The 26413-nt window shown below is 40.9% G+C and overlaps 1 protein-coding gene across 4 annotated transcripts in view; it reads right to left on the reverse strand.

Moving 5' to 3' along the window:
* The window catches only part of CALCR (calcitonin receptor), a 144958-nt gene that overhangs the window by 50080 nt on the left and 68465 nt on the right, over nucleotides 1-26413 (reverse strand). For 3 of the 4 annotated variants that reach the window (XM_080975644.1, XM_080975645.1, XM_080975646.1), the window contains 6 exons: nucleotides 24806-24892; nucleotides 17358-17511; nucleotides 11518-11628; nucleotides 5098-5210; nucleotides 3146-3237; nucleotides 619-745 (listed from right to left, as the gene is read on the reverse strand). In XM_080975644.1, coding sequence (XP_080831770.1) covers nucleotides 619-745; nucleotides 3146-3237; nucleotides 5098-5210; nucleotides 11518-11628; nucleotides 17358-17511; nucleotides 24806-24853 — 645 coding nt within the window. In that variant the 5' untranslated portion in view covers nucleotides 24854-24892. The remainder of the gene's footprint in view (nucleotides 1-618; nucleotides 746-3145; nucleotides 3238-5097; nucleotides 5211-11517; nucleotides 11629-17357; nucleotides 17512-24805; nucleotides 24893-26413) is intronic. The other variant, XM_080975643.1, reaches the window with a different exon arrangement.

Consider the following 26413-nt stretch of genomic DNA (forward strand, 5'->3'; position numbering starts at 1 on the left):
TTACATAATAGCAGACATGTGTGGCATAGATAGTGGTACCAGATATCTACTCAGAAGTCCAATGGACAGAGGATTGTAGTCTAAGGCTGCAATCCTATGCACAGTTACCTAGGAGTAAGCTGCGTTGAACTGAGTGGGACTTAAGTGGAAGCAGATAGGCATTGGATCGGGTTGTATTGAAGGTGTTCTTTCTCCTTTCTGAACCACTAAAATTCCTGCAGATGACCATGACCTTATGTGGCTCTTTTTGCAAGACAAATAAGAATATGGGCCAACACCAGAGAAATCAGTCTCTCACCCATGTCCCATACATTTCACCAACAACAACATGGGGCACATCCTAAGGAAAATGTACTCCATAAGGGGTGTTACAGTGACATTAGAGGTTTGTGAGGAGTTATGGAATTGGATAAATTTGATACAAGGCTGTTTTGTGGATCAGCCCAACGTTCTTTGCAACATGAAATTTCCCCCTGAACAATAATCTAGGATCTTACTTTAAAGGAAGATTTTGTGATGGCAAGACATTTGTCCTCTTAGCTTTCAGACCCAAGCGTTCAAAACCCTCCTGTTTGTAACAGATTCTCCACCTAGCAATGTAAAGGAAAGAATACTTACCGGATCCTTTTTTACCAGGTTTCGATCAGACACTACTGCAATGAGGTGGGCGAGTGTAAACACAGAGTTAAGAACATAAGAAAGAAACAAATTCTTGTGCAGTGTTATCCTTTGACAGCTGAGGCTCCTGAAAGATACGCACCACAAATTGTAAATTAGTGTTTTGATTCTTATGTCACTTTTTAACAAGCACATGCTGGCAAGTTTTTTTTCTGAAGAATGCAATCTGGCTACAGGCAGTTGGAAACCCATGGCTGGCAATGAACCCATGGGAGCCAAACACTTTGCTTAAAGATGCATGCTTTCCAAATCACACTTAAAAGGACCTCTCAAACCTGCTTTCTGTCTGAGCCCTATAGGCTCAAACTGTACGCTACAGGCAGAAAGGTGCCCCGATACCAAGTGACATTTTTGTGTACATACAAATTGCAAACAGCAAATGAGGAGATGTTCTTCAGAACACTTAGATGGAAATTACATAATGCCGTAGGAATGGGTAATCAACTAAGCAAGGAATTTTAACCTGGAATTTCCCTGGATGTCAGGGAGATTTGTATTCATATTGTGCATGGTTTCTATTCCTTCTTGGATCCCACAAGAATGAGAGACTTATTTCCTGCTTGATTGTGGCCAACATAATCAAGGAAGTGACCTATTTTTCAAGATTTCCACACTCCAAAGCCAAAATTTTACTTGAACTAATCACAAATTATTGTGTCATTAAATCACTAGACTCATTGACACAGAGAACAGCAGTGCTATTGTATGTTTGAACTGGCCATCAGTAGTTGGGATAGTAGAAAAACCAAAAAAAGCTCCTACATGTATACTAGAATGTGGACAAAGTGATAGAATTGCTTACATTGAATTTCACCTGCTATTTTGTTGCCCATTCATCCCAGTGTGAAGAGTTCCTTATGAAGTTCTTTACAACCTGCATTGGAAGTTGCTAGCCTAAATAATTTAGGGTACCCACCCTGTCCCACCCAACTTGGCAACTCACTGCTCAATCCTGATTGCAGATCCTTCAGTACACTAAATAAAAGCTGCTGACTTCCTTCCATTATGACCATTTAATTCTATCCCCTGCTTCCTATTTCTGTAAACAGACTATTGGGGCACATACCCATGTCCTTTCTTATTCATGCTCAGGCCAATCATTTCTGTTTCTGTAATGACTGCAGAAAGCATGAACAGGAATATACCAGAAGTGGTTCACCAGGTGGGAGGAAATGTAACACTAGCTTCTGAGCAGGTGAATTGCAGTTGCTTACCAGAAGGTGGAGAGACAGAGGCAAGTCTGGAATGTACAAATATCCAGACTATTATTCTCACAAACTATGAAGCAAGTTTCATCAGAGGAGCAAACTCAGCAGACAAGCAGTGAGCCACCTTTTAGCCTAATGATCAAAATAAGCCCCACGTTTAGGACTGTATGCTGTTTGTGGAGGCAGTAAAATGTTGTTGTTGTTGTTGTTGTTGTTGTTGTTGTTGTTGAAAACATTAAGAAGAAAACACCATGCCTGCAGCCATGGGTGAGTAGCCCCTGAACACTGCAGTGAATTTTCCCCTCCTCAAATCACTGAAATGCTCCACACAAATTAGATACCTGCAGATAGGCTAGTGAATTTGGAGGAGACATTTTTATTTAGCCCTCATTTGGAGCAGGAGAGAATTATTTAAGAATAATAAACTGAAGCACTATAACAGCATTCCATGTTGTGCACGAATGGAATGGCCGGTTGCATCTGTACATCACACAAAACCATGGTTTAGTGAAACAGAACTGAGACTTTTGGGCTCAAGTACTCTCCCCTCTCTTCCTCTTTTGCAGCTGGGAGGAGGATTTGGGCAGCGTTTAATTTCAGTTTCCTTGAATCTTGGCTTGTTGTGTCTGTTGGAACAAGGAATAGCAATTCATTCCAAACCAGTAAGCTTCATAACAAATTATTTCAGAATGGATTATTTTGAAACTAATCATTGTTAGGAATAAAACACGATTCCTGATCCAGGCAGCATGGCAAACTGAGATTCAGAGAAACTGAAAAGAAACACTGTCAAAGTCCTCCTACCAGACTTGCAAGAGAAGGAGGTGTGGGGAGCGGGGGAAGTTCTAGGTTCATTGTGTCTCCATTCTGCTTGTGCAGTTTACAACAGGTAAGATAATTTATTTGAGCTAGACATATGTAACCTGGAAGTATGTCCTACAGAGTACAGTGGGATTTACTTCCAAGTAAACATGCACAGGGTGGCGCTGTAGATCTACTTTGGTAAGGAAAGCAGTAGGCAATCTTCAGTTACACAGAATAGCACATCAGAATTTATCTGTTTTGAATTTTTTTGCATAATTACAGGTACGAATGGTGCTGTACCTTCAGTGAGATGGAACAAAATGGAATTTGAATAAGGTTATTTCTAGTCACTGTAGGCTGATGAGCGAATTGTTGCACTGCATGGAACTGAGGATGACTGGTTACTGTCATTGAAGAAAGAAGTCATTGAAGAAAAGAAAGAAAAGAATACTTACTTGAAATGGAAGAAGATTCCCAAGGAAATCAACAGGGAGGTTATAGACAAAGCATGTCCTACTATAGTCATATAGTAAAGGATGAATACCATCTGAAATTTAAAGAGAAGCAACAAATGGCAATATTTTTGTTTGCTTAGACATCCTTTTGCGACATAGATATTAGATATGTATATTCTCATTTGAAAAATGCTAAAGTTGACGTCCCTCCATGTGTTGAAGATTTAAATGTACATAGATTTAGTTAAAGAGCTATAAGGCCATATGTAGTCATGGGTCAGGAAGAAAACGTCCCTTCATATTCATTTCTGAGCCTTATCCCATCATGAATTGTTATAGAATTCTTTAACATTTTGGAAGGAAATGGATCAAAACATACAAACTTTATATTACTAAAATAAACCCCTATAGTATGGTACTGATAGCTATAAGCACGGTACGCTTTTGAAGGATGATGTGGCTCATCATGAAGCCCAGTGAACCGAGGAAAATGCTTCCTGCTTCACTCAAGGTACTTTGGGGGCAGTGCGGGGGGGGGGGGGGAGATGCCTGACAACTACTGGGACTCTAGTTATTCTTCATATAACCATGTTGAAGCTGGAAGAATTTGTTTCAGCTACTCTCATTGAAACAAAATAATTAAAAACCACAGCAGAAACAGAAATGATTTTTCTACAAAGGGATCGCTCTCTTTTTTTCTCCTCCCCCCCGCCCCCGGATAAATTGCAGTTGGTTTCAGATGCCTGGACTACTTTGATGCTCTACTGCACATCATTTCTATTTTATTTGTCTCTGCATTTAGGATAAATGATTGCCAGAGTTCTCACCGAGAATAGAATATCATTACTTCTTCTTACAAAGGGATACAGATTTCATTAGAATATTAAAAGCCATATTTATCAATCTAATTAGACTTTTCCACAGAATTATGTGCTGACTATTAGGCCACAGCTGGGTCTAAATGTCACAAACAAAATGGAAAAGTCCTCTAACCAAAAGCAGCCTACAAGTTTACAGAATGGGAAAAAAAGGGGGGCATGGGAAGGATTATTCCCTATCCAGTGATGGGCAACAAGCTTCAACTGCTGAGTGCCATTCTGGAGGCTGGCACTAGGTGGCGGCAGAGATCCTGGAGCTGCTACCCTAACACACAGTGCTATGTAGATACATGGCTACTGAGCAGATAGACTTGTCTAGCACATGCTGATCGCCTTGGTGCTTCCTCCCACATGAAGTGGTGCTCAGTGGTGGAAACTTGTAGCCCTTTGGCAAAATTCTGCTCTATCTACTGCCATTGCCAGCTTTTTCATACCTTATAATAACTACAATGATGTTATCAGCAGGGTTGGATTAATCAGCAGGTGATCCAGGGAGCTGCAAATGGCAAGACGAACAGTGGGCCCCTGTTATGGGTCTACTCAACTGGTCTACTCAACAGCTGAAATAAACCAGATAAGCAATTTGATCTTCAGTTGCAAAATGGCAGCACGGAGCTATATGGCCATGTTGCTTTGGTAAACAACGTTGTTTTAATTTGCAGGAAAATGTGCAGCATCAGTGCCAATGTGACAAGAGATTATTTTGATCAGGTGTGTAAATTTACCATCTCTTATCGTAGGGATTGCAAAGTTGAGAAATGGGCTACATTACAAAACAACCCCCCTCCCCACACTCGGCATATACCAAAGCTGAGAAAAATAGAGTGGGCTTGCTCAAAACTCTCTCTGCCGGGATACTACAGGGATTTGCCCTTGGCATCCACAATTAAGTACCCACTTTAATTTTAAACAATAGCTACCTAGTGCGTAGAATGTGTCCCTGAGGCCTATGTCATCTGAAACATAGGGAAGGGGCTAGCACTATTTTATATTGCATCCTAAATTGTAGGCAGCAAATGTGTAGGAGTCAAATTTGGATAGTGGCAGCCGTTGCATCAAACTTTAGAAGCTTACCTTACGCTTTTCATTTGTGAAAGAATTGCACCGTGTATAGTTGGACCAGGTACGATTACTTTCAGGATGCCGGAACCAGGTTCCAGTCTTGTCACAGTATTTTGTTGCTGTTTCTGTGAATTAAAAAGGCAAGAGTTTGTAATTCATACCAGAACCCTACGCCCAGACACCAAACCATGTTAGCTCTGGCACATTTCAATAATTTTAGGTGATATTGAAAATAAAGCCGATCTATTTATTCCTTTTCTTCGATTTTTGATTTTATAAATAGTGTGTTAATTTTCAAGAAAAAGCATTAACTACCTAATTGATTTAGCCCCTTCCCACCTCCCCCCCAAAAAACCCCCCAGAAGACTAATGTGTCAAATTGTCCCATAAATCTATATGTGTAGGTTGCTGGGTGCCAGACATTAGGACGTCCATTTGAGTATTTTATAAAGGGGTGCCATATTTCATCTGTATCGGATATGTCATTCAAGGCATGGAATCTCTTAGTTTCTCAGATAAAGCAATTGTCCATACGTTCTGTTTCCGTCTTGTGATATATAGGCAATCAAATCTTTTCATTTTTTGCTATAGGTAATTGTGCTGCTGCCAAAAGAAAAGAGAGAAGTTCCTTGTCTAATAATTTGGGTAACTTTGAAGATTGTTAATAAACCTAGGCATAGATTACATCTTGGTTCTTGATTTTGCTTATTTCTGTAAAGACCCTTTCCCAAAATGGTTGCACTAATTCACATGTCCATCACATATGAAAAGTTGTGCCAATTACCTTGCACCCTATCCAGCATGCCGAAGAGGATACTTTATCTATATAACTGAGTCTTACAAGTGTTAAATGCCATCTATATATTAACTTAAAAGAATTAAGAGGAGGTGGGTGAGGAAATACGGCGCTGGGAGGGGGTGGAATTATTCTCACAATCCCGGCTGTTGAAAGCTATTGAAGCAGATAAGGGCTGTTTCTGCATAAAGGAACTAGTATAATATAACCTTAGAAATAAGTATTTAATAACCGTAGTAACAAGCACCGTATGAAATTGTAAGGTAGATGGGTCCTGATTTCCCTCAGAAATCATAATATGCAATTGACATTTGAGTTTAATACATATAATGTAGGCAATGAATGCATCCTGAATACTAAGCCACTCCATTTGATTCCCCAGGACTATTTATTAAAATAGTCGGAACTATTTATTAAAATACTCCCAGAACAGAAATTCATCTAGTATTTTTTTGCTCTGTAGGCACACAGAACAAGGCCCAGAGCTCTGGTGGGCCAGTGTTCTTGGAAAAGTTTTTGGTATATAACATTTAAATAGTATTTTAATATTTAATATTTTTAAATTTGCTTTTTTGGTTGATAATCTGCGTTAACTGCTGACGGTTTTATAGCGCCGAGATCTGTGTTATGACTATGTGTCCTGTCTTGTATACCTAACCAAGCAGAAAATATAAGACATATGGCTTAACGATTCTAGTTCTAAGAACTAGAACGATTCTAGTTCTAAGAATTGGGAAGACCTAGGTTCAAGCTGCCACTGGCACATGAAGCTTACTCAGTGACCGTGAGCCAGTCACTCTCTCTTAGCTTAACCAATCTTAATAGGAAAGGAAAACCATCAACGCCACTTGGAGCTCCTTGGAGTTGAGGGAGGATACAAGCATAATAAACGAATAAATAAAATAAATAAATGAAACACATTGGGTTATTTTCTAGGAAATTTATGAGTGCGGGTGGAGTGGGAGTGTGTAACTTTAATAGCTTTTTAAAAAAATGCCTTTGGGTTCTTTACACTCTCATAATTTCATGAGTCTAAGTATTTACGTAGCTTTGCTCATCTTTACAGATCACATCGATTTCAACGGGAATTGTGAGAGCAGCACATTGCAACACCACACATAACACTATCCAGCAGTCACACCAACTAACTAACCTATTGTTTATTATTTATTTTATTTTTTTACTACCTAACCTATTAAGAGCAGTTCAAGTTTCGGCAGAATTGTTTGATTCTATCATTCCCCCCCCCCCCTTGACTATATCCGCCTAAAAACTGGGTTGGTTTCATTTCATTTTCATGACCGTATCCTCCGCTTTTAACGAAAGAAGCGAGCCAAAAACTGAGGGAGACGTGTTCTCTCCCTATGACCAGGAACACAACTTTATATAGAAACACTTGGAATAAGCACACTCCAAGCAGTCCAAAGGAAAAGTCTTTTGGATTAACTACAGCTTCAGCACAACGGCTCTGCGGATCCAGTGTTCAAATGCGAATACGTGCCCAAGCAAAACACAAGAAGTGAAAAGAACATTGTCTTTCGGCTGCCTATCAATTTAACTTGCAGATCATCCTAGACTTGCTTTCCTCCTATCTCCTCCATCGCATCTGTTGCCAGATACTATCTAGGGCTGGAAAGCATCTGAAGTCTTAAACAGAGATTAAAGGTGACTATGTGATAGAACAGAATGTACCAACATTTCACCTAAATGTCCTTGTGCTGTTATCCAAGGGATCATTACATTAACAACATATATTTTTTCCTCTTCCAATGGCTGGAGAGGTATATTGCTCCAGCCACTTTGAAAATGCCTGTGACTCCAGGGGGTGGGTGGAAGAGGGAGGGAGAAAATCTTTGGTCTAGTAATTATGAAGCCTAAGCAGTATATCTCTTTTCCCCAGACCCTCTTCAACAAGTCTGTCTCACTGGCAATGAGCAAGGATAATCAATCAGACGAAATTTTTCCTGACAACCCTCTGCTCTGTAGCACTATAATAAGGAGCTATATGATAACTTTAACTGCCTCAGTATGGAAGATTTGTCCCAATACACTGTGTAGAAAGGAAGTCTGGTGGGGGCAGTATGTGTATTTGTATTAAACTGTCTACTTCTAATATTGTTGTTGTTTCTTCTGTGGGAAAGGAGGTCGTGGGTCTATACCAGGACTAGGCAATAAAGGGCATGATGTTGCAGCCTTGAACTTTGACTGCTTTGGGAGTAAAGGGACCCCTGACCGTTAGGTCCAGTTGTGGCCGACTCTGGGGTTGCGGCACTCATCTCGCTTTACTGGCTGAGGGAGCCGGCGTACAACTTCCGAGTCATGTGGCCAGCATGACAAAGCCGCTTCTGGTGAACCAGAGCAGCGCACGGAAATGCTGTTTACCTTCCCGCCGGAGCGGTGCCTATTTATCTACTTGCACTTTGATGTGCTTTCGAACTGCTAGGTTGGCAGGAGCAGAGAAAGAGCAACGGGAGATCACCCCGTCGTGGCCGCCAACCTTCTGATCAGCAAGTCCTAGGCTATGTGGTTTAACCCACAGCTCCACCTGCGTTCCTGAAAATGCCCCTAGATCTCACTAATTTAACACATAGCACATCCAAGCTGTGATGGAGAATGCCCTGAAAAGTTTTTAGTTATGAAAAGCAGGAAACCATAGAAACACACGTCCTGAAATCTATGATTTTTTTTCCAGAGCACGAACAAATTGGAGTTGAAGAGTGCCTAACACATTTCTTCAGTACAGTGAAACCTGCACCATCAAGCGATGACTACCTCCATCAGCAAGGGCTGGCTTGCCGTCAACTTCAAGTTTCCTCGATTCACCCACTTTTGATTAAATCTTCCAGTGAAGATCAGTCACCTGTGAAGTCCATTTCTAGCTATACGCTAACTTGCCCAACAACTGTGATCTGTGCCTGTGAAACCTGATAAACGGACCTGCAGAGAAGCCTCTCCGTTTGAAAGAAAAGTTAACGAGCAGGCCGGGGAGGGAAGGGAAGAGTGCCAAATGGACAAAAGGCAGGGGAACAGAGAATACATGTGTGCACATGGGCATGGAAAAGTGTAAGGCATTGAAAAATGCTTTGTAATTGATAAATGCATAATACATGTAGACCCCAGAATCTAAATAAGTGTTACTAAACTAAAAAGAAGGACAATGCTGACAATGATCTAAAATAAATATCTATCATCTATCTATCTATCTATTCATCCACAGGTGTGTATGGGGAGTTAGGGATGGGTAAAATGTTTCTCATTTTACCAATCTTATGTTCAGTTCTCCACATTTCTACACCAGTTTCCTTTTTTTAAGTCCTCATGAAAACTTGTCAGTATTTTAGTGCTAATTTCTTCTAATATACAGTGGTACCTCGGGTTAAGAACTTAATTTGTTCTGGAGGTCCGTTCTTAACCTGAAACTGTTCTTAACCTGAAGCACCACTTTAGCTAATGGGGCCTCCTGCTGCTGTGCCGCCGGAGCACGATTTCTGTTCTCATCCTGAAGCAAAGTTCTTAACCTGAAGCACTATTTCTGGGTTAGCGGAGTCTGTAACCTGAAGCGTATGTAACCTGAGGTACCACTGTATACGTTTTTATATGCAATTTTGCCTAATATTCTTATTTTTGCAAAACCATTTCCCCATACATAATACATTCTTGAATGTTATTTTCACTAATATACACATTCCTGTAGGCATACCTTACCACAGTACATGCATTTTTGTATACAGTAGACCCTCGGGTTACATTACATTTGGGTCACTTAACTTTCAGGTTGTGAATGCGGCAAACCCAGAAGTGTATTCTTCCGGGTTTCGCCGCGTGTGCATGCGCAGAAGCGTTCTATCGCGCCATGCACGTGGACAGAAGCAGCGCCTCTGCTTACGGATTTTTCAGGGTGAATGAATTACATTCGTATCCAGAGGGTCCACTGTACTTTTACTCCTCTGTAAGATTTGGATGAGTGAGAATTTCAAAGAATAGCTGTGTTTTGGTTTGCTCAATGTTTTTTTAAAAATGCAAATTTGGTAAGTCCAGCTTGAAATGCAAAACTGAATCAAATTTCTCTCTCTCTCTCTCTCTCTCTCTCTCTCTCACACACACACACACACACACGAGAAGATTTTGGTAGGATCTGCAATGGTTGTATTTTTTGGGGGGAGGGGTTTGGTTCAGTTTCTGCATGACAAGTTGAAACTGTTACAAATTCCCTACTTTAGGGGTAGCCACTGTGGTGCCATCCAGATGTTTTAGGACTCCAACTCCCATCAACCCCAGCCAACATGGCCAATCGTCTAGAAGGTACCATATTTGCTGTCCAGCTCTACAGAACTGCTAATAATCAAAATCCTTGATTTCATTTGTTTTTGGTCATAGTATTCCTGCTCTCCCCCAGCTGGCATTTCAGGCTACGTCAGTGGAGGCACAGACGTTCCCACGCACATATGCTGGTGCATTACCCACTGAATGTGAGACCCCAGACAGAACAACCCAGTAGCAACACTGAAAAACCATACAGACTTTCCCCTTAAAATGCTATTTTCAGATTGGCACATTTGGCTGACCACTATGTATTTATTTATTACTTTTGTAGTCCATTTTTTGTTCAGGGAGCTCAGGGTGGCATACATGTTTGTCTTCCCATTTTATCCCCAGAACAACCCAGTGAGGTTGGTTAGGGCTAAGAGACTGTGACTAGCCCAAAGTTGCCCAGTGAATCTGATGGCTTAGCAGGGATTTGAACCCTGGTCTCCCAGGTCCTAGCCTAACACTCTAACCACTACTCCATACTCTCACTTTTTTTTTTTTTACACACATCTATCTGTCCACACCCACATGTTTGTCAAAGGTTCCAGAATCTATGTAATTTGTTATATGTATCTCAATGAATCACTCATGGAGCAATATGGGGAAATAGGCATCTGTGACTTAATAAAGTAGTTTTCTTTTTCTTTTTTGCTTCTGTTCTTCCAATAACTTTTAAAAAATCTGTCTTGGACTGTAAAATATAGGAGAGAGACCCTGGGAATAATGACATGCATTTTACAAAAATGAACCAGCTCTTTAGCAGCTGCTGTTCAGATCACTACGCCTAAAAATGGAATGATTATAAAAAGCAGGCCAGCATATAAAAACAAACCGTGCCACTTCCATTATGCTGGTTTCAAGGGAAGGCATGGATAAGTCAGACAATATACTGTAAAGCAAAGGATTTTGCCCAGGCACCGCGTTGGTAGGCAGGCATCTCAGAAAAGCTATGAATATATGTAAATTACAGTCATACCTTGGAATTTGAACAGAATCTATTCCAGAAGTCCGTTTGATTTCCAAAACATTCGAAAACTGAAGCGTGCATTCTGATTGGCTGCAGGAAGCTCCTGCAGCCAACCGGAAGCTGCGAAAACCCAGTCAGACATTCAGCTTTCAAAAGAACGTTCGAAAACCGGAACACTCACTTCCAGGTTTGCAATGTTTGGGAGCCGATTTGTTCGGGAGCCAAGGCATTCGAGTTCCAAGGTACGACTGTATCACAGTCAATTTTTAAAAGTTATAAAACCACCATTATTTTGGATACCATTCCCCTTTCACTTTCAAACGCTAAACACATTCAATGAAGATAAAAGTAGACACTCTACCAGTTGGATCAAAGTCTGGGAAATAATCAGGGCAATTTTGATCAGCAAATTCTCCAGCAGGTGTGTCATCCCAACAAAGCCATCCATCCCATGTCCGGTTACAGAATAGTCCTAGAAATTCACAAAGAATCAAGCTGTATTATTTAAAGGTGGTGGTGGTGGGGAAACCACTGGCCTTCTCTTTTATCTTTCTTTGTTAAATGCTTGTAAGATTCACAGAAACTTCTTGTGCTGCTAGTGTTGGAAGCAACATATTACTCATTGGTACTTCTCACGTTGTATCCTGCCTTTTCTCCAAAGAGGTTAGGATAGCACCCGTGGGGATTACCTGTTTTTTATCCTCTCTTCAACCCTGTGAGGTAGTTAGACTGCAAGAATATGACTTGGGCACGCCTAATTTCATCCACCGAACAATCTCACGAGGTGGTTAGGCTGAAAGACAAGTTCACGCTGGAACCTTTGGGGCTGAGTCCACTTCATCAGATGCACGAAAGCTTAGAGATGTAGTTACACAGGTTGTATCTATGCCTGTAACTTCAAAGGTGTTGGGATTAAAGCTACAACACTTGCAATAAATTACATGACCCGGTTGGGGGCGACAGAGAGAAAGGCAATCTATTCTTCCCTCACGGATTCCTCCTTACTAATGGCTTATTCAGAGGCATAGGAAGGTCAAGTGGTACCCGGTGCGGAAAATTTCTTGTCACCCCCCCACTGATTTTTTTTTGCCTGCAAAAATGGTTTTACGTTATTTCATATTTTCTTACAAAGGAATAATAATAATAAACAACTTTTATTTATATCCCGCCCTCCTCGGGCTCAGGGCAGCTAACATCAGAACATAACATTGGTATAACATTGGTATAAAATCAAACTAGAATTAAATTACCTCCTAAAAACATGTCAAAATCAAATTAAAGTCTAATTGGATGGCTTTCAGCAGGGTTAGGGTTGGGAACAGTAAGTGCTCCACTGAATTGAAATTTCAGCCTTCAGACTTCCGGGTTGGCGCCATCGCCGAATGGCGGACTCCCTCCGAGCTCCGGAGGGAGCCTGCTCGGCAGGGGCTGGGTCCTACCGCACCGGCGATGCGGGGACCCTTAAAAACCACGGCCACGAGGGCCGTGGACATGGAGACTCGGCTGGCACCGTCAGCGCCCTCCCGACTCGTGAAGGAGCCTTTTTAAAGGCTACGGATCGGGTGCCGGGGAGAAGCGTGGTGCTTTGAGTCCTCTGCTATCCCTGCCGAGCGCAGCCGCATGCCATCCGGCGGAGAGCGCTGACTTCTTCCATTGAAAATTCGGACTTTTTAACAACAACCCGTGAGTAATTTGGAAACTGGGTTTAAAAGGAGGAAAAAAAAAAGAATTTCCTTTCGATTTGGACACGAGCGGGGGGGGATCCAAAAAGGAAGTCAGTCCCCCCCCCTATTGTAAACCTTCTAAGACAAGGACGGGGAAACCAAGGTCCAAAAAGATTTGTATTGCTGATAAAACCTAAGAATTCCACGATGGGAAATTATAAGAACTGTGCTGGAGGACGAATTGAGGGAGAAGAAACGTAACCCCCCCCCTGGGAACCGGGGTGATTGAAGAGAGAGCCTGGTGAAAAGAGTCGGAGATTTTGACAGCTGTCAAAGTAGCTGTCAAAGTCGGAAAGCAGAGAGGATTTTATTATGAGAACTTTGCTGGCTAAATTTGTTACAATTTGCTACAACTTTTTAAAACTTGGATACAAAATGGCGAAAACATGGATAACAATCGGACTTTTGGACTAGAGAAAACAAAGTTACAATAATCCCCCTAGAGGAGTTTCGGGACATTACAAAGATGGTTGTAAGTGGAAAAATACCATTGGAATTTTATAGAACTGGTTATCTTCTGGGAAAGCTGCAAAACGGAAATAATATTTTGTCTACAGGGTGTACAGCTAAAGGAGACAATAGAATTTTCTATTGAAGAAAGGAAGGGACTGAACGCAAGTTTTTGTTCCTGAATAACAATAATCCCTGCAGACTTACTAAGCTTCTGAATTAGAACGTTTCAGCAGCGGAACAAGAGGAAACTGGACTACAATTTGGAAAGAACAATGGGGGGAGCTTTATTAAAGATCTGAAGCTAAGTGCTTTAAAAAATAAATTATGTAAGGGAAAAAACAAAACAAAAAAAAAAAACCAGCAAGGAGTTGGGGGAAAATAGGTGATTTATGGATTGTAAGAATTCCAGGCGGATAACATGGTTTGGTGGTCAGGGGGAAATTAAACCGGGGACAGAGGGGGAGAACTAAAATCCAAAGGCTTGTCAATTTCTTTCTTTGAACTGGTTTTGTTTCATCTATTCTATCTTTTATTTCTTATTTCTGATATTTTTATTATGTGGGGAGTCTTTATTATTAAAAAAAAAAGGGAAATTGTGGAATAAAAATGGGGTGGGCCCTGGGAAAGAAACTTTTGGCTTTTTATTAAGGGTATTGATGAGGAGTGTAGAAATTTTAAATTCGAACAATGGTCTAAACAAATTAAGTTTTTAATCAGAATTGAGAGCTTGTGGAGCCAACAATATGAAACAGGAATATGATAGGGGTGGGGGAAGGGGGGAGTCCCAGAAAGTGGATATATGAAAATAAGGTTCTGAATGTATTTTAACTTTTTACTTTCTGTATTTTTGAAAATTTTAATAAACATTATTTAAAAAAAAAAAAGAAATTTCAGCCTTCACAACATAGAAAAAGTAAACAGCTATTTTCATGGAGGGTAACTGATAAGTATGAAATTTCATATATAGCTATATAATCCCTACTGTAGTAAGATAAGACCTTTGGAGCAGGCATTTTTTTAAAAAAAGTTTTTTATGAACCGCCCTAGTAAGGCAGTAATTGTTCCTTGATAATTTGTCACCCTCCTCCATGATGGAACCTGGGGTGGACCGCCCCCCTCCTCCCCTTCCTACGCCCCTGGGCTTATTGACATTTAAATTGCTTTTGGGGGGCTTTCCTTCTTTCTGCTCCACGTTCAGATAGTTCATAGCATGTGTTAGTGGTAACCTCTGGACTCCATGCTGGCTCCATGTGAGCTTACTATGGTTAATATGCCTTAGGTTTATTTATCTTTTCAACCAGCTGCCTTATCAGACTACCGTATTTACTCAAAGGTAATGCACACCTTTTTTGGACAAATTATGTCGCAAAAATTAGGGTGCGCATTAGATTGGATGGCACATTTACACTCACCAGCAAATACTTTTTTGATTTCAAGGTTTTGAAAATTGAGGTACGCTTTAGATTCAATGGCGCATTAGATTCACGTAGATAGGGTATTTATTTCTGCATTCTGCTGTGATATATAAAAACTCCAACAAAACGGAGACTCTAGCATGAAACCCAATTCATCAAGAAGCTCAGTGTTATCACTTGTGGTTTGAACTGTGACAAAGTTTTATTATTATTATTATTACATTTTATGTGTCAAGAAGCTTACCAATGTCAGGATCACCATGTTATCATCAGCACCTGCTTTTGTGAATGACCACTGTGAATTATGTAAATAATGTGGTCTTTCAATGAAGGGTGGTATATAAATAAACAAAATAAAATCAATGCCACTGCCTGTATTTTCTGCATATAATTTCCTTCATGCAGTTTTACAACCCCCTTCTCTCAACTATGTTACATAATTATCTGTAACCTGGGGGTAATACTTCATGCATCTGATGAAGTTGACTTTACTCCTTTAAAGCTTATTCCATAATAAAATCTATTAGTTTTCAAGGTACCATAAAGCTCTTTGTTGTTTTTATTGCAGGAAACTCAGCCTCCTCTCTGAAAGTTCATAAAGAAACATAACAGTCAGAATAATGGCTGCTTGTAGATTTTAGGCGATGACAAAAGGTACAGAAACTTGGCAAAGATTAAGGAAGAAAATTGAACTTCTCTGTTTGTAGACAAGCAAACATTCCAAGGCAGATACTGTTGTACTTGAAAACAACAATAATTTTTTTAAACAACTTTGTAGTTGTGTTAAGTTTTCCCTTTTCCAAGTGCATTTTTCTCATTATGTGTAAGCATATGAATTCCCCTTAGAAATACAGAGGTTCTAAAATATTTGTTCAGATTATTAATAAATCCTAACAGCATTTCAATAACAGCACTGTGGTTTTGAATCTAACAACACCCTTCCCCAGAAAATAATCTTTCTTTCCAACAAATACTCAGTTTTCACTCCACTTTGGGATATATTTTCTATGAGATGAAATCAGTGGGAAAGATCAGCAGGAGAACCCACCTGCAATGAAAACACGGCAGGGTGGGATACATTAGAGGTCTTGTTTTTAATTTTGCAAACATTTGCCATTTTGTAAAATGAGAAACAGTTGCATTTTTCAGTACACTATACCAAGTTTCTCACCCAGGGGAAATAAGTATTTGTCCCTCCCCTCCCCTGGATATTATTCTTGTTTTATGAAAAAGAGTAAACCAAGGTTTATTTCTATATAATGTTATTTTGGGAAGGAATTACCTTCTTATTTGTTATCCCCAGTTATTTGTCTCATTAAAATAATCACTGTTTTTCTGACGCTTTCCCCCCCATCTGACAAAGTCTCTTCAGTTTAGTTTTATGCAATGCAGTCTTGATTGTGGCATTTGAAATTGACAGTGATGTAATAAAACTAAATGGTCACTTCTAGTTACACAGAGTTCATTCCCTGGCTCAAAATGCACTGAGCATTTAAAACAGTATCAAACCCAGCCAGATGGGTGGGGTATAAATAATAAATTATTATTATAAAAAATTATTATAATGGCCTTCCCCCAAAACACCTTGGGGCCTGTAGTTTGTCGAGGATGCGGAGAGTTCTTGGGGGAGCCCTATTCTCCTCCCAGAGCTAAAATTCTCAGAGTTGCTTTGAAAGATGGGGATTGATTGTTCAACAAGAGTGGGAACTCTAGCTCTGTGAGGGGAGTGTGAAGCTAGTATCTCTATTCTACACACAACAAATGGAAACAAGTCCTTTATGTGGTATTTACTTCTAAGAAACTGACTTGCTGTCAAGCCCTTAGTGTGAGAGCGGGGATATGACTGACACGGTCAAGCTCAAAGGCCTTCTTTTGGCATAGGTGCACAATTAAACTGCCCAAAGAGAGCACACTTCTTGCGGTTCCTTTTTCCCCACATGCCTCAGAATAATCAGAAATGCAGTTTTCCCTGAGGCAGTCTGATGTTGCCTGAAGCAGATCGGCTGCTATCCCTTCAAGATGCCAGGCATTTTATTTTATTGTTGCAGTCTGCTGAGCAGGGTTAAAACTTGCTAAGAGGAAGCTTTTAATTAAAGGCACAGTAGTCCTTTCATTCCTGCCCACATTCAACAAACTTTGCATGTCCACCCTCAGCAAGGTAAGCGCTGCAGTTGCATTTTCTTTCTTTTTTTAAAAAAAGACCCTGCCACAACTCAGGTCTGAGGGGAAAAAAACACAGAAAACACAGGAATGTAATGATCTGGCAAGTTTGCCACCCACGTTCTCTGTAATGCATGGTGAACTAATGATGTCAACTCCTTAAAAGGCTAGTGGAGAAGCAAGAGCCAGCAGACAACTTGGTTTCGTCAACAAGCCTGTTTTGAAGACATCTTGCTTCACTGGATGTATCCAGCTCAGTTCCAAAATTAAGTTCTCGGAGGTGTTGTAGGAAAGCTAAAGCAAATCTCTCTCCTCCCCCCCCCCCCATTTTGGAAGCTGATATATCCATTTGCTTTTGTGGGTATTTACACAGGTTATTTTTATGTATTTTCATGGTAGTATTTCAGAAATGCATTAAAGTAATTTTAAAGCATCTGTCTTTTCCTTACCTTTTTTCTTGTAAGGAGGCTGCCTGTTCATCCTCTCATAGCATTTGAATTGGGAATCTACTATCTTCTGGCGTATTGCTGAATGTTCAGTTTCTATAGGCTCTAATGTGGGATCAGTATAACTTACAGTAGAAGAGAGACTTGGAGCCATTCTCTGTGCAAAGAGGAAAAACTGTTAATGGATGCAGTAAAACCAGGAGAGCAACATCAAAAACAAGAAGTGCCCATCATTCTTACTTTTATCTCATTGTATACTTAAATGTTGCTATGGAGATTTTGATGTTTTGCTTGCAAAAACATGTTGTACCTTCCCTCCAGGACATACAAAACACAGGATTAAATATGGCTGTGCAAAGGACTGCTTGCTTTGATTATGAGAGTTTTTATTGCTTCTCCCTATGGGGAAGCAATCTGTGTGGCAACTACAGCTGAATGGAATGGAAGCTGAACAGTGGGTAAGGCATAGTGAATTTCACACACACAATTCCATACTGCGAATACATTTTAGGGGGAAACGGAAGCCCACTGTGAGTCTCCAAATCTTCCCATTGGCAGAAATTGAGTTGACACATTTAAATGTTGTCATTAGGTATTTCCCTAACACCAATGACTGAACTATCTAAATTACCAGTTTTCATATTCTCCAAGAGACGTGTTCTTCAACCTTGGGTCCCCAACCTTGGGTCCCCAGCTACAGCCAGGCTAGTCAATGGTTAGGGATGATGGGAGCAGCAGTCTAGCAACATTTGGGGACCCAAGGCTAAAGAACACAGCTCCAAGACATACAGCATGCTACACACTGAAGGGGTTACTACTCTGAGGTTTTGTGAGAGGACAACCTCCTGTGAGTAATTCAGCTTTCACTATCTGTCCATACAATGAATTTGCATCGTGTGTGTTACATTTAATGAAAACTGCTGTGATTTAAAGCCCACTGGTACACAATTAAATTGTCAGCAAGCACACCATTGGATTCGACAACTTAAGGGACCCTAGCCTTCGTGGAATGAGTCATCTGCTGTTCAGAAGCGGCTGGAAGTGAAATAGCAGGGACCATTCCGTATGTGACTTAAGGGATTAATACTGTTATTGGGCAAGGCAGACTCTGATTGACTGGAGGTTCTAGACAATTGGGAGTTAGCTGCCAGTGAGGATGGCAGTTGAGATTTGACAGCTGGAGGAGTTGGAGGGAAGAGTGGTTCTGAAGGTATTTTCCCCTGTGTAAGCCTGAATTCCTGCCTTATTTCTCTGCCTTATTTCTCCTCATATTAAGTACAGTACTGTTTTGTTCAGTTTACCTCCGTAAAGTTTATTATCACTTTCTTTTCTCTCTGGACTCCATCACCTTTATTCCAGCCATTCTGCTAACACCCCAAACCTAAGCCCTCCCTCTTTTCTTCTGATACAGTGGTACCTCGGGTTAAGTACTTAATTCGTTCCGGAGGTCTGTTCTTAACCTGAAACTGTTCTTAACCTGAAGCACCACTTTCGCTAATGGGGCCTCCTGCTGCTGCCGTGCCGCCAGAGCACGATTTCTGTTCTCATTCTGAAGCAAAGTTCTTAACCTGAAGCACTATTTCTAGGTTAGTGGAGTCTGTAACCTGAAGCGTATGTAACCCGAGCTACCACTGTACTGTGCAGGCTCAAATGTACCGCTAACAAACACTGAGAACAGAGAAAGGGGGCAGATAGAGAAGAGGCAAAGACTCTTGTCATTTGATTGCTAGAGGACCTAGTACGGTCCATCAGTTAGGGATTGCAATGATAAAGAGCTCAAACAGAAATGACTGCAAGCCTTTATGAGTTTCCACAAAGTGTACCCTAATTAGCTAAATGCTGGCATAAAGTAGGAGGGTTTTTTCCTCCACTCCATTGCCTGTGCTTAATATAATTTGTGCTGGACAGTAATAGAATGGTAAATTGAAATTACACAAGGCAGGCCTGACCATAGATCTCCAGATGTTGTTGGACTCCAACTCCCATCAGCCCCAGCCAACATGCCCCATGAACAGGGTGATGGTAGTTGCAGCCCAGCAACATCTGAAAGGCCACAGGTTCTCTATTCCTGAATAAGGAGGATACTTTCAGACCTGCAGGCAGTCATATTTCTGCCACACTGGCCACCCATTGCCTTGGTTTTCAAGGCCGATGATCAAGGGAAAATGAGAGAGGTTGGCAGCAGTACTAGCTAAAGAGGGCTTGACTGGAAATAGTCTTCTGCTGTCAGGACCAAGAAAGAAATAGTCTTCTGCTGTCAGGACCAAGAAAGTATAGCAAGCACCATGACCTACAACCAGCGAAGTGTTAGGCACCAGGAATTGATAAGTATAGATTTTCATAATGTCCCATTTCAATCCACAGACCCCGTTAAATTCAGTGGAAGAAGTAGATTCATGTGTGCAACGCTCTGCACATGAGAATTATCTTACTGTCCCGAAATACACAGGATTCATTTGTTTTAAATGAAATATTTTTACTGAATGCATCAGGGTATTTCATGCTCTCAGGCTGCAATCCTAGGCAAACTTACCAGAGAAGAAGTCCCATTCAAATCAGTGGGACTTACTTCCAACCAAGTAAACATACCTAGGATTGGTCTGTTGAAGTGCCAAGTTATTCCTGTCATTCCCTTTCTTTTCCTCATATTAGGACATCTTGTCCACACAAGAGTTTTGCGTGCACATCTGAGTACATCTTAACTCAGTGGACACAATCATTCACCGCTGACTTGTCTGTTTCAGCCATCTTCTTCTGTTTCGAGCAAAGCATGTTTTGGGTTTTAAAATATTGTCAAAATTTATGTGCTTTCCTCAGTGGCAGTCGTTCAAGGACTGAATGGCAAATGCACATTGAAAATAACCTATGAAAGATCAGGTGATTTTAATGTTTACTTTTATATTTTGGGCACTTGCCTTTTTTGAAACAAAAGTGAGCAGGTGAATCTACCGCCAGTGTTAAAATATTTCTCTTTGATTATATTAGTCTTGGCTTAAACTAGAGTAGAGCTCTCCCATGAGGAGTCTTGGAAATATGGTTATCTGTCTCTTTCATAAGCCATACACTTCACCTCTGCGGTTTTATAAAATTTAATGATTTAAACAGAGGTTTGCAGTTGTGCAAGGAGGAAGCATTAACACTTATAGAATTAAATACCAGCTTTTTTCAAAAAGAAGCATTCTATGTCATCATCCTACTTGCTAACACTGTATTCAGTTTGACTAAATACTTTTAGATGACCACAAAAATATCCTGGGGATTGAAACATGATATGGAATCACATTAACTGTTGTATTTCCAGTCTTACATTCAGCACTCATAATATTTATTCAAAGCCTAGAGAAACCGATGTAGGTAATAAGTGTTTCAGCTTTCTTTTATTAAGGATTTTGAATAAATGTTATTCATTCATTCAGCAAATCAGTCAACAGTTAAACACCACCATAAATCATAAAACACCACAACACTTTATGAAAATGCAAGCATAAAACAGACTCGCCAGTGCAGAGCAAAACCTAGGCAAATTCAACATCAAAAAGGCCAGGACAAATAATGTTTTTACCTGTCACTAAAACACATCAAAGTTATGCCAGGCAGACTTTGCTTTTCAAAGTTGGGGGAGCCAAAACAGAAAAGACCCTGTCACAGGTCACCATCCATCTAACTTTTGAGTGACTAGGGACCAAAAAACCAGTATATGAGATTGGTTTTAATACAGTGTATTGATGGAATAAGTTGAAGTATATGGCATTCTTGTTTTCCCACTCTCAGTTCATAATCTGAGATGGCATACATGCAGTAGGAGGAACATTCCTTGCATTACTTTGGGTTTTGAGAAGAAAGTAGTGTTACAGTCTCTTGTCCAAAGTAAAGTGCATAGCTTCAACATACATATTCACATCTTCTGTATCTTGTAATGTTCCCCCCCCATCCCATCAGGTTGGATAAAATACTGTATCATTACTGAGATCCAAAGAGCTGCCTGAAGCATGGCATGCCCAGTTGATTTTGGTTGTTTGTTTACATTTTCTTTGAATAGCAGATACCCATTCCATAGCATAAATTACCCTTGAGAGTTTCTTCAGTTTTGAGTGCTAGTATTTGAGAAAGACAAATGCCACTCCGGGTGTACAGTTCTTTGAATGCCAGTCACTGTATATAATATCGAACAAGAACAGATTGCCGGTAATTACTCCCTGAAATAATGACCATCCAGGGCAATATTTTCAATAGAGGAATGAATGATGTTACCGCATATAAGAAAGTGGAAGAATACACTGAGCATATAGACAATGATTATTTATTAAAAATAAATGATTCACAGCTTCATAACTGTATTTTTTTTTTTAATGAAAAGGGTCAGCAATAAGATTCCTGAAGAGAACAGATTAAATGATGTCCCATGTGGCAGTTTAGCAGCCGTACATATGATGTCACTCCTAAAAGTACAAGTAAATGACGTCATACATACGACCACCAAGCCACCACGCATTAAATGATTGTTATAAAAGGTGCATTACTATGGAGTAAAAAAACCCCAACAGATTTCTTTGAATGCTGGCAACCACTTTATACCTAAAAGATGATAGTCGCGTCTTTTAGATTGAAGCAACCGCGCTCCCCGCGAATTAATATTAAGACTTGCTATACTGTATACTCTCAGAATAATTCATAACTAACAATCAACAGCAAAAGGTAATAGAATGGTAGAATTGGAATGGACCATGAGGGCCACCCAGTCCAAACCCCTACAGTGCAGGAATCTTTTGCCCAACACGGGGGCATGGTCTTTATGACCAATTCTTTGGATGATGAAAATATCACACACAAATCCTGGGAAAAGAAAATCCTCCCCCCCCCCCAAATACTTCAGACGATGGGCAAGCATCCGAAAAGGCGCCTCCATCAATAATGCAGGTATAATATGGAATATCATTTTTTGTGACCTTTAAAGCAGATGCCACATATCAGGTGAGTTTTCCTTCCAATCCTTTTAAAAAAAAACAGAGCAAGGCCGAAAATCTCTTAATGTCAAACAGAAGGCAAATCTCAAATACAAATTGTAGCTTGGTACGTTTTGTGCATCTTGTCACTACTCCCTCTTCCTCCCCATAATATTTAGCAGGAATGAATAGTCAATGAATCCTGAATGTCAAGTCAAGAGTTTCTGTGCCACAGGCGTGGGGAATTTCACTCCCCAATGCCTGGGATTCAGGCAGTGAGAGCAGCACATCTGGAAGTATATAGAAAACTCCACAAGGAGCCCAGTCCCCGCCTAAAAGCAATGTGGAGTCCAGCTCTGACTGGGGCAGAGGAAGGGGGGTCACCACTGAGGGGGTGACAAAATGCTGGGCAGCACTCACTGCGGGGCCTGCAGCACGCCTGAGCCACTCGTCTCTCCTGGGAGTGACGCGGTGGCTTGGGCGCTCACAGGCTCTGCACTGCCCCAAACAGTCTGCCTGCTGCCCCCCCAGCTGTAGGGCAGCTGAGAGGGAGGAGGCAGGCAGACTCTGGAGGCCCCGTGGATTGTCCTGCCCCAGCTGGCCCTGCCCCTGGGCACAGGGCATGCACGCCACCCCAGGTGCCCAATCAGCTTGTTCTGCCGCTGGCTCTGACAAACTGATTACAAGCTAACCTTCTGTTCTTCTATGTGTCTCCATAAAAGGTAAAGGTAAAGGACCCCTGACAGTTAAATCCAGTCACAGACGACTCTGGGGTTAAGGCGCTCATCTTGCTTTACAGGCCGAGGGAGCCAGCGTTTGTCCACGGACAGTTTTTCCGGATCATGTGGCCAGCATGATTAAGCTGCTTCTGGTGCAATGGAACACTGAAACCAGAGCAGTGCACGGAAACGCTGTTTACCTTCCCGCTGGAGTGGTACCTATTTATCTACTTGCGCTTGTGTCTCCATACAGTTTAATAAATAAAAATAAGTATTTTCTCCACTCAAAAGAAACTTATTTCAGCAGAAAGGTACTGAACATGTGTGAATATATTAAGAGTATGGCAGTCATATTAGAGAAGCCTACAACTATGACGGTCACTGTCGATTTTGAAAAGAAGGATAAATATATTAAACTACTCAACAGACATATTAAAATGAAACACGATTAAAAATCCTGTACCACAGGGCAATCCTCCTCACATTTACTAGGGAGTAAGCCTCACTGAGATCAATGGAGCTTGTTACCGTTCGACAGAGATTGGGGCTGGTGCACAACCTTCGTAACAATACTGTCACTCTTTTATAAAAATCAAGATTACTTAGTTTTAACACTGTGCAGCTGATTTTTGATTTTTTAAAAATATAGTTTAGGTAATTTTACTGCAGTGAAAACAGATCACATGTGGGTCCAACAAGCGCTACCTGACAAATGTGAATTATATTTTGCAAGTAATTCTAACCAATTATTGCTAGCTATAATTTAAAATTACACTGCACATTACCTAGTTCTCTACCACCAGCCTCAAGCATAATTGTATTACTTTATCTTGTAATTTGTCCATGGAAAAAAGCAGGCTAAGAATGAACGAGGCTGTTGCACTACTGAATAACTGCTTTTAATCAGGTCTGCTAAAACCAACCAACCAGCTACCTTTTCAGACTCATTTTATGTCCCAATGTCACTTCAGTCCTGTCACTCATATGATTAAGCAACTGAGTCTAAATTTCAGTTAGGGGTTCTTTTCCTGCCCTATCTGAAAATATCAGGGATTGAACCTAAGACTTTCCACAAGCAACGTACGCTCTTGCCTTTCCTTAAGGAAGAGGGGTTCGTGAACTTAAGGTTGTAATCCTAACCTCACTTACTTGGGAGTAAGAACCACTGAATTTCAACAGCACTTACCTCTGAGTAGACATGGTTAGGCTTACACAATCACTCAACTGTCAATCATGCCACCATTGCTGTATTCAAACACAGATACAGGGGTACTAACCCACGGAGGAGAAGGAGCAGGGAAGCAGCCCTTAGCTGGTGGCAGGAGGACGAGAACCTGCTGGCCACTGAGTGCTGCTCTGACACCGACTCCTCCAACCTCCTGACAACATGTGCACATCTTAGAGACATCGGGACTTCAGGACCCAACACCACCCCCTGCATTTCTCCTTCGGAAGCTGGTGCCTCTGCATCGATAACTGGCTGAACCTGGGACCTTTTGCTTGCAAGGCAGAAGCTCTGCACTGAGCCATGGTTATTCCCCAAGTGAACCAGACCATTGCCTTACAAGTATTTCCCAAGAAAGGTAAAGAACAACAACCCAGAAGACCCCCGATCATTTCTGTTCATAGCCGTTTGAATTAGTTAGCCTGATTTTAGAACAAAGTGAACTAGCACAATGCAAACAGTATCAATCCATTTCACAACAATATACCTGCAATTCTAAAAGTCTTCTCTTAGTTTTTATTATGCAAATAGAAGTATTTGGTTACGTGGTTTGCTTTTACTTACATTTAGTAGAATAATCAGTAAGAAGCAACCCTTGCTTTTTTTATCCATTGCAGATCCTTTCTGGAGCAATGTATCTCCCAGGCCCTACTGGGAATTAGAGAAACAACAATTGCTATCATTAGATTTTATTTATCAACACAATGTCTTCATTAAAATGTATACAAGTTTCTTTCTTAAACACAGTGTGCATATTCAGGTGTTACCAGGAGTGGCTAACACTTTTCATCCCAACTGCCACATTGAGGATTGGCAAGCATGCAACACACTCACAAAACATAACCTACGCATGCATATACAAACAAGGCGACTGTAGCTGTCCTCCCAGCCCAGAACTGCAATAGGGAGGGAAGTCTCGGCTTATGGTGCAAAGTTGCCTCTTTTACCTCCAGTGCAGCATCACAGCTAGGAGGTATTAGCGCTGAGAATGCAGGAAACCTATAGATGCACCAGAGGAAGAAGAGGTATCTGTGCAAGCCAAGGGCACAAGGAGGACGCATCCAGTTTTCGGTGTTCCGTTGCAAGTGGCTTGCCCGTGAGTCACGGCTTTTGTACCCCTGCACTAAACCATAACTGAGTGTGATAAAAATGTGCTGCAGAAAACTTCAGACCTGCAGGCTCCCTCCTGTTGTCCTCCTTCACCACAGCTGTGAGTGGGAGAACAGAAGTCTTTGCTTCTGCCTAATATTGCATGCTAAACAGTGGTTAAATTGAACTCTAAAGTGTGCTAATAATGGCTTGTTTAAACATGCCGACTTCATTACCTACGGTCTGAAGTTGATTAATTTCAAATAAACCTTAGTGATTAACCACAGTTTGTTGTTGCTTTCAGATGACACAACAATCCACCATTAATCTAAACTGGAAGCAGTAGATTCTAAACTCCTCCTCACAGCAGCGCCAGAGGAGAAGTACACAAAGCCAGGGGTCTCTGTGGATTGGTACTGTCACACTAAACTATGGTTTAGCATAATGTCAACAGGTAGCCTGAACGTGTGTGCACATTTTAAAAAATGACAATATAGGTGCTAAGAAAGTTGTACCAATATGGCACCTTAAAAGTTTTCTCATTAATTTTTCTTCATAATGTGTAATTTGCTAAATATGTCAGTGAAGCACAGAATGTGAAATGCCATTTAAGCTAGCGTTGAGCTGAATTATCATGGCTTTCTATTTTCAGCATGAGATTTGCATGTTCAATGAGGGATAGCCTTTAGTCAAGCGACTAAGCAAATTGCACACTAATAATAAAAAAATCTCTTTATCCTAGTTCTAAACATCACAGTGCAGGCACAGCAATGAAAATGCTCCGAAAGGGGATCTTTAAAACTCAACTATTGGCCCACAGGGCTGATTCCAAAACAGGGAAAGCCACAGTACCCAGGGAACTTATCTGACTCCACCATACCAAAGTTTTGGCATGCCTTTTTATATACTCTCTGTGAACCCGCCTCAACCACCAAAGTGATCAGAAACAGTCCCAATCCCAACCGCTTTCTGCAGACTTACGGCTATAGGAGAGGGAGGGCTTAGAGAGGGTATAAAAAAGTCTGTACAACTTTTGCTCAAGGATTTTTCCAAGTTTAATTAGAGAAGCTCAAAGACTGCATA

Source organism: Podarcis pityusensis (genome assembly GCF_964106645.2).
Source record: "Podarcis pityusensis genome assembly, chromosome: 12".
In the NCBI taxonomy this organism is placed as follows: Eukaryota; Metazoa; Chordata; class Lepidosauria; order Squamata; family Lacertidae; genus Podarcis; species Podarcis pityusensis.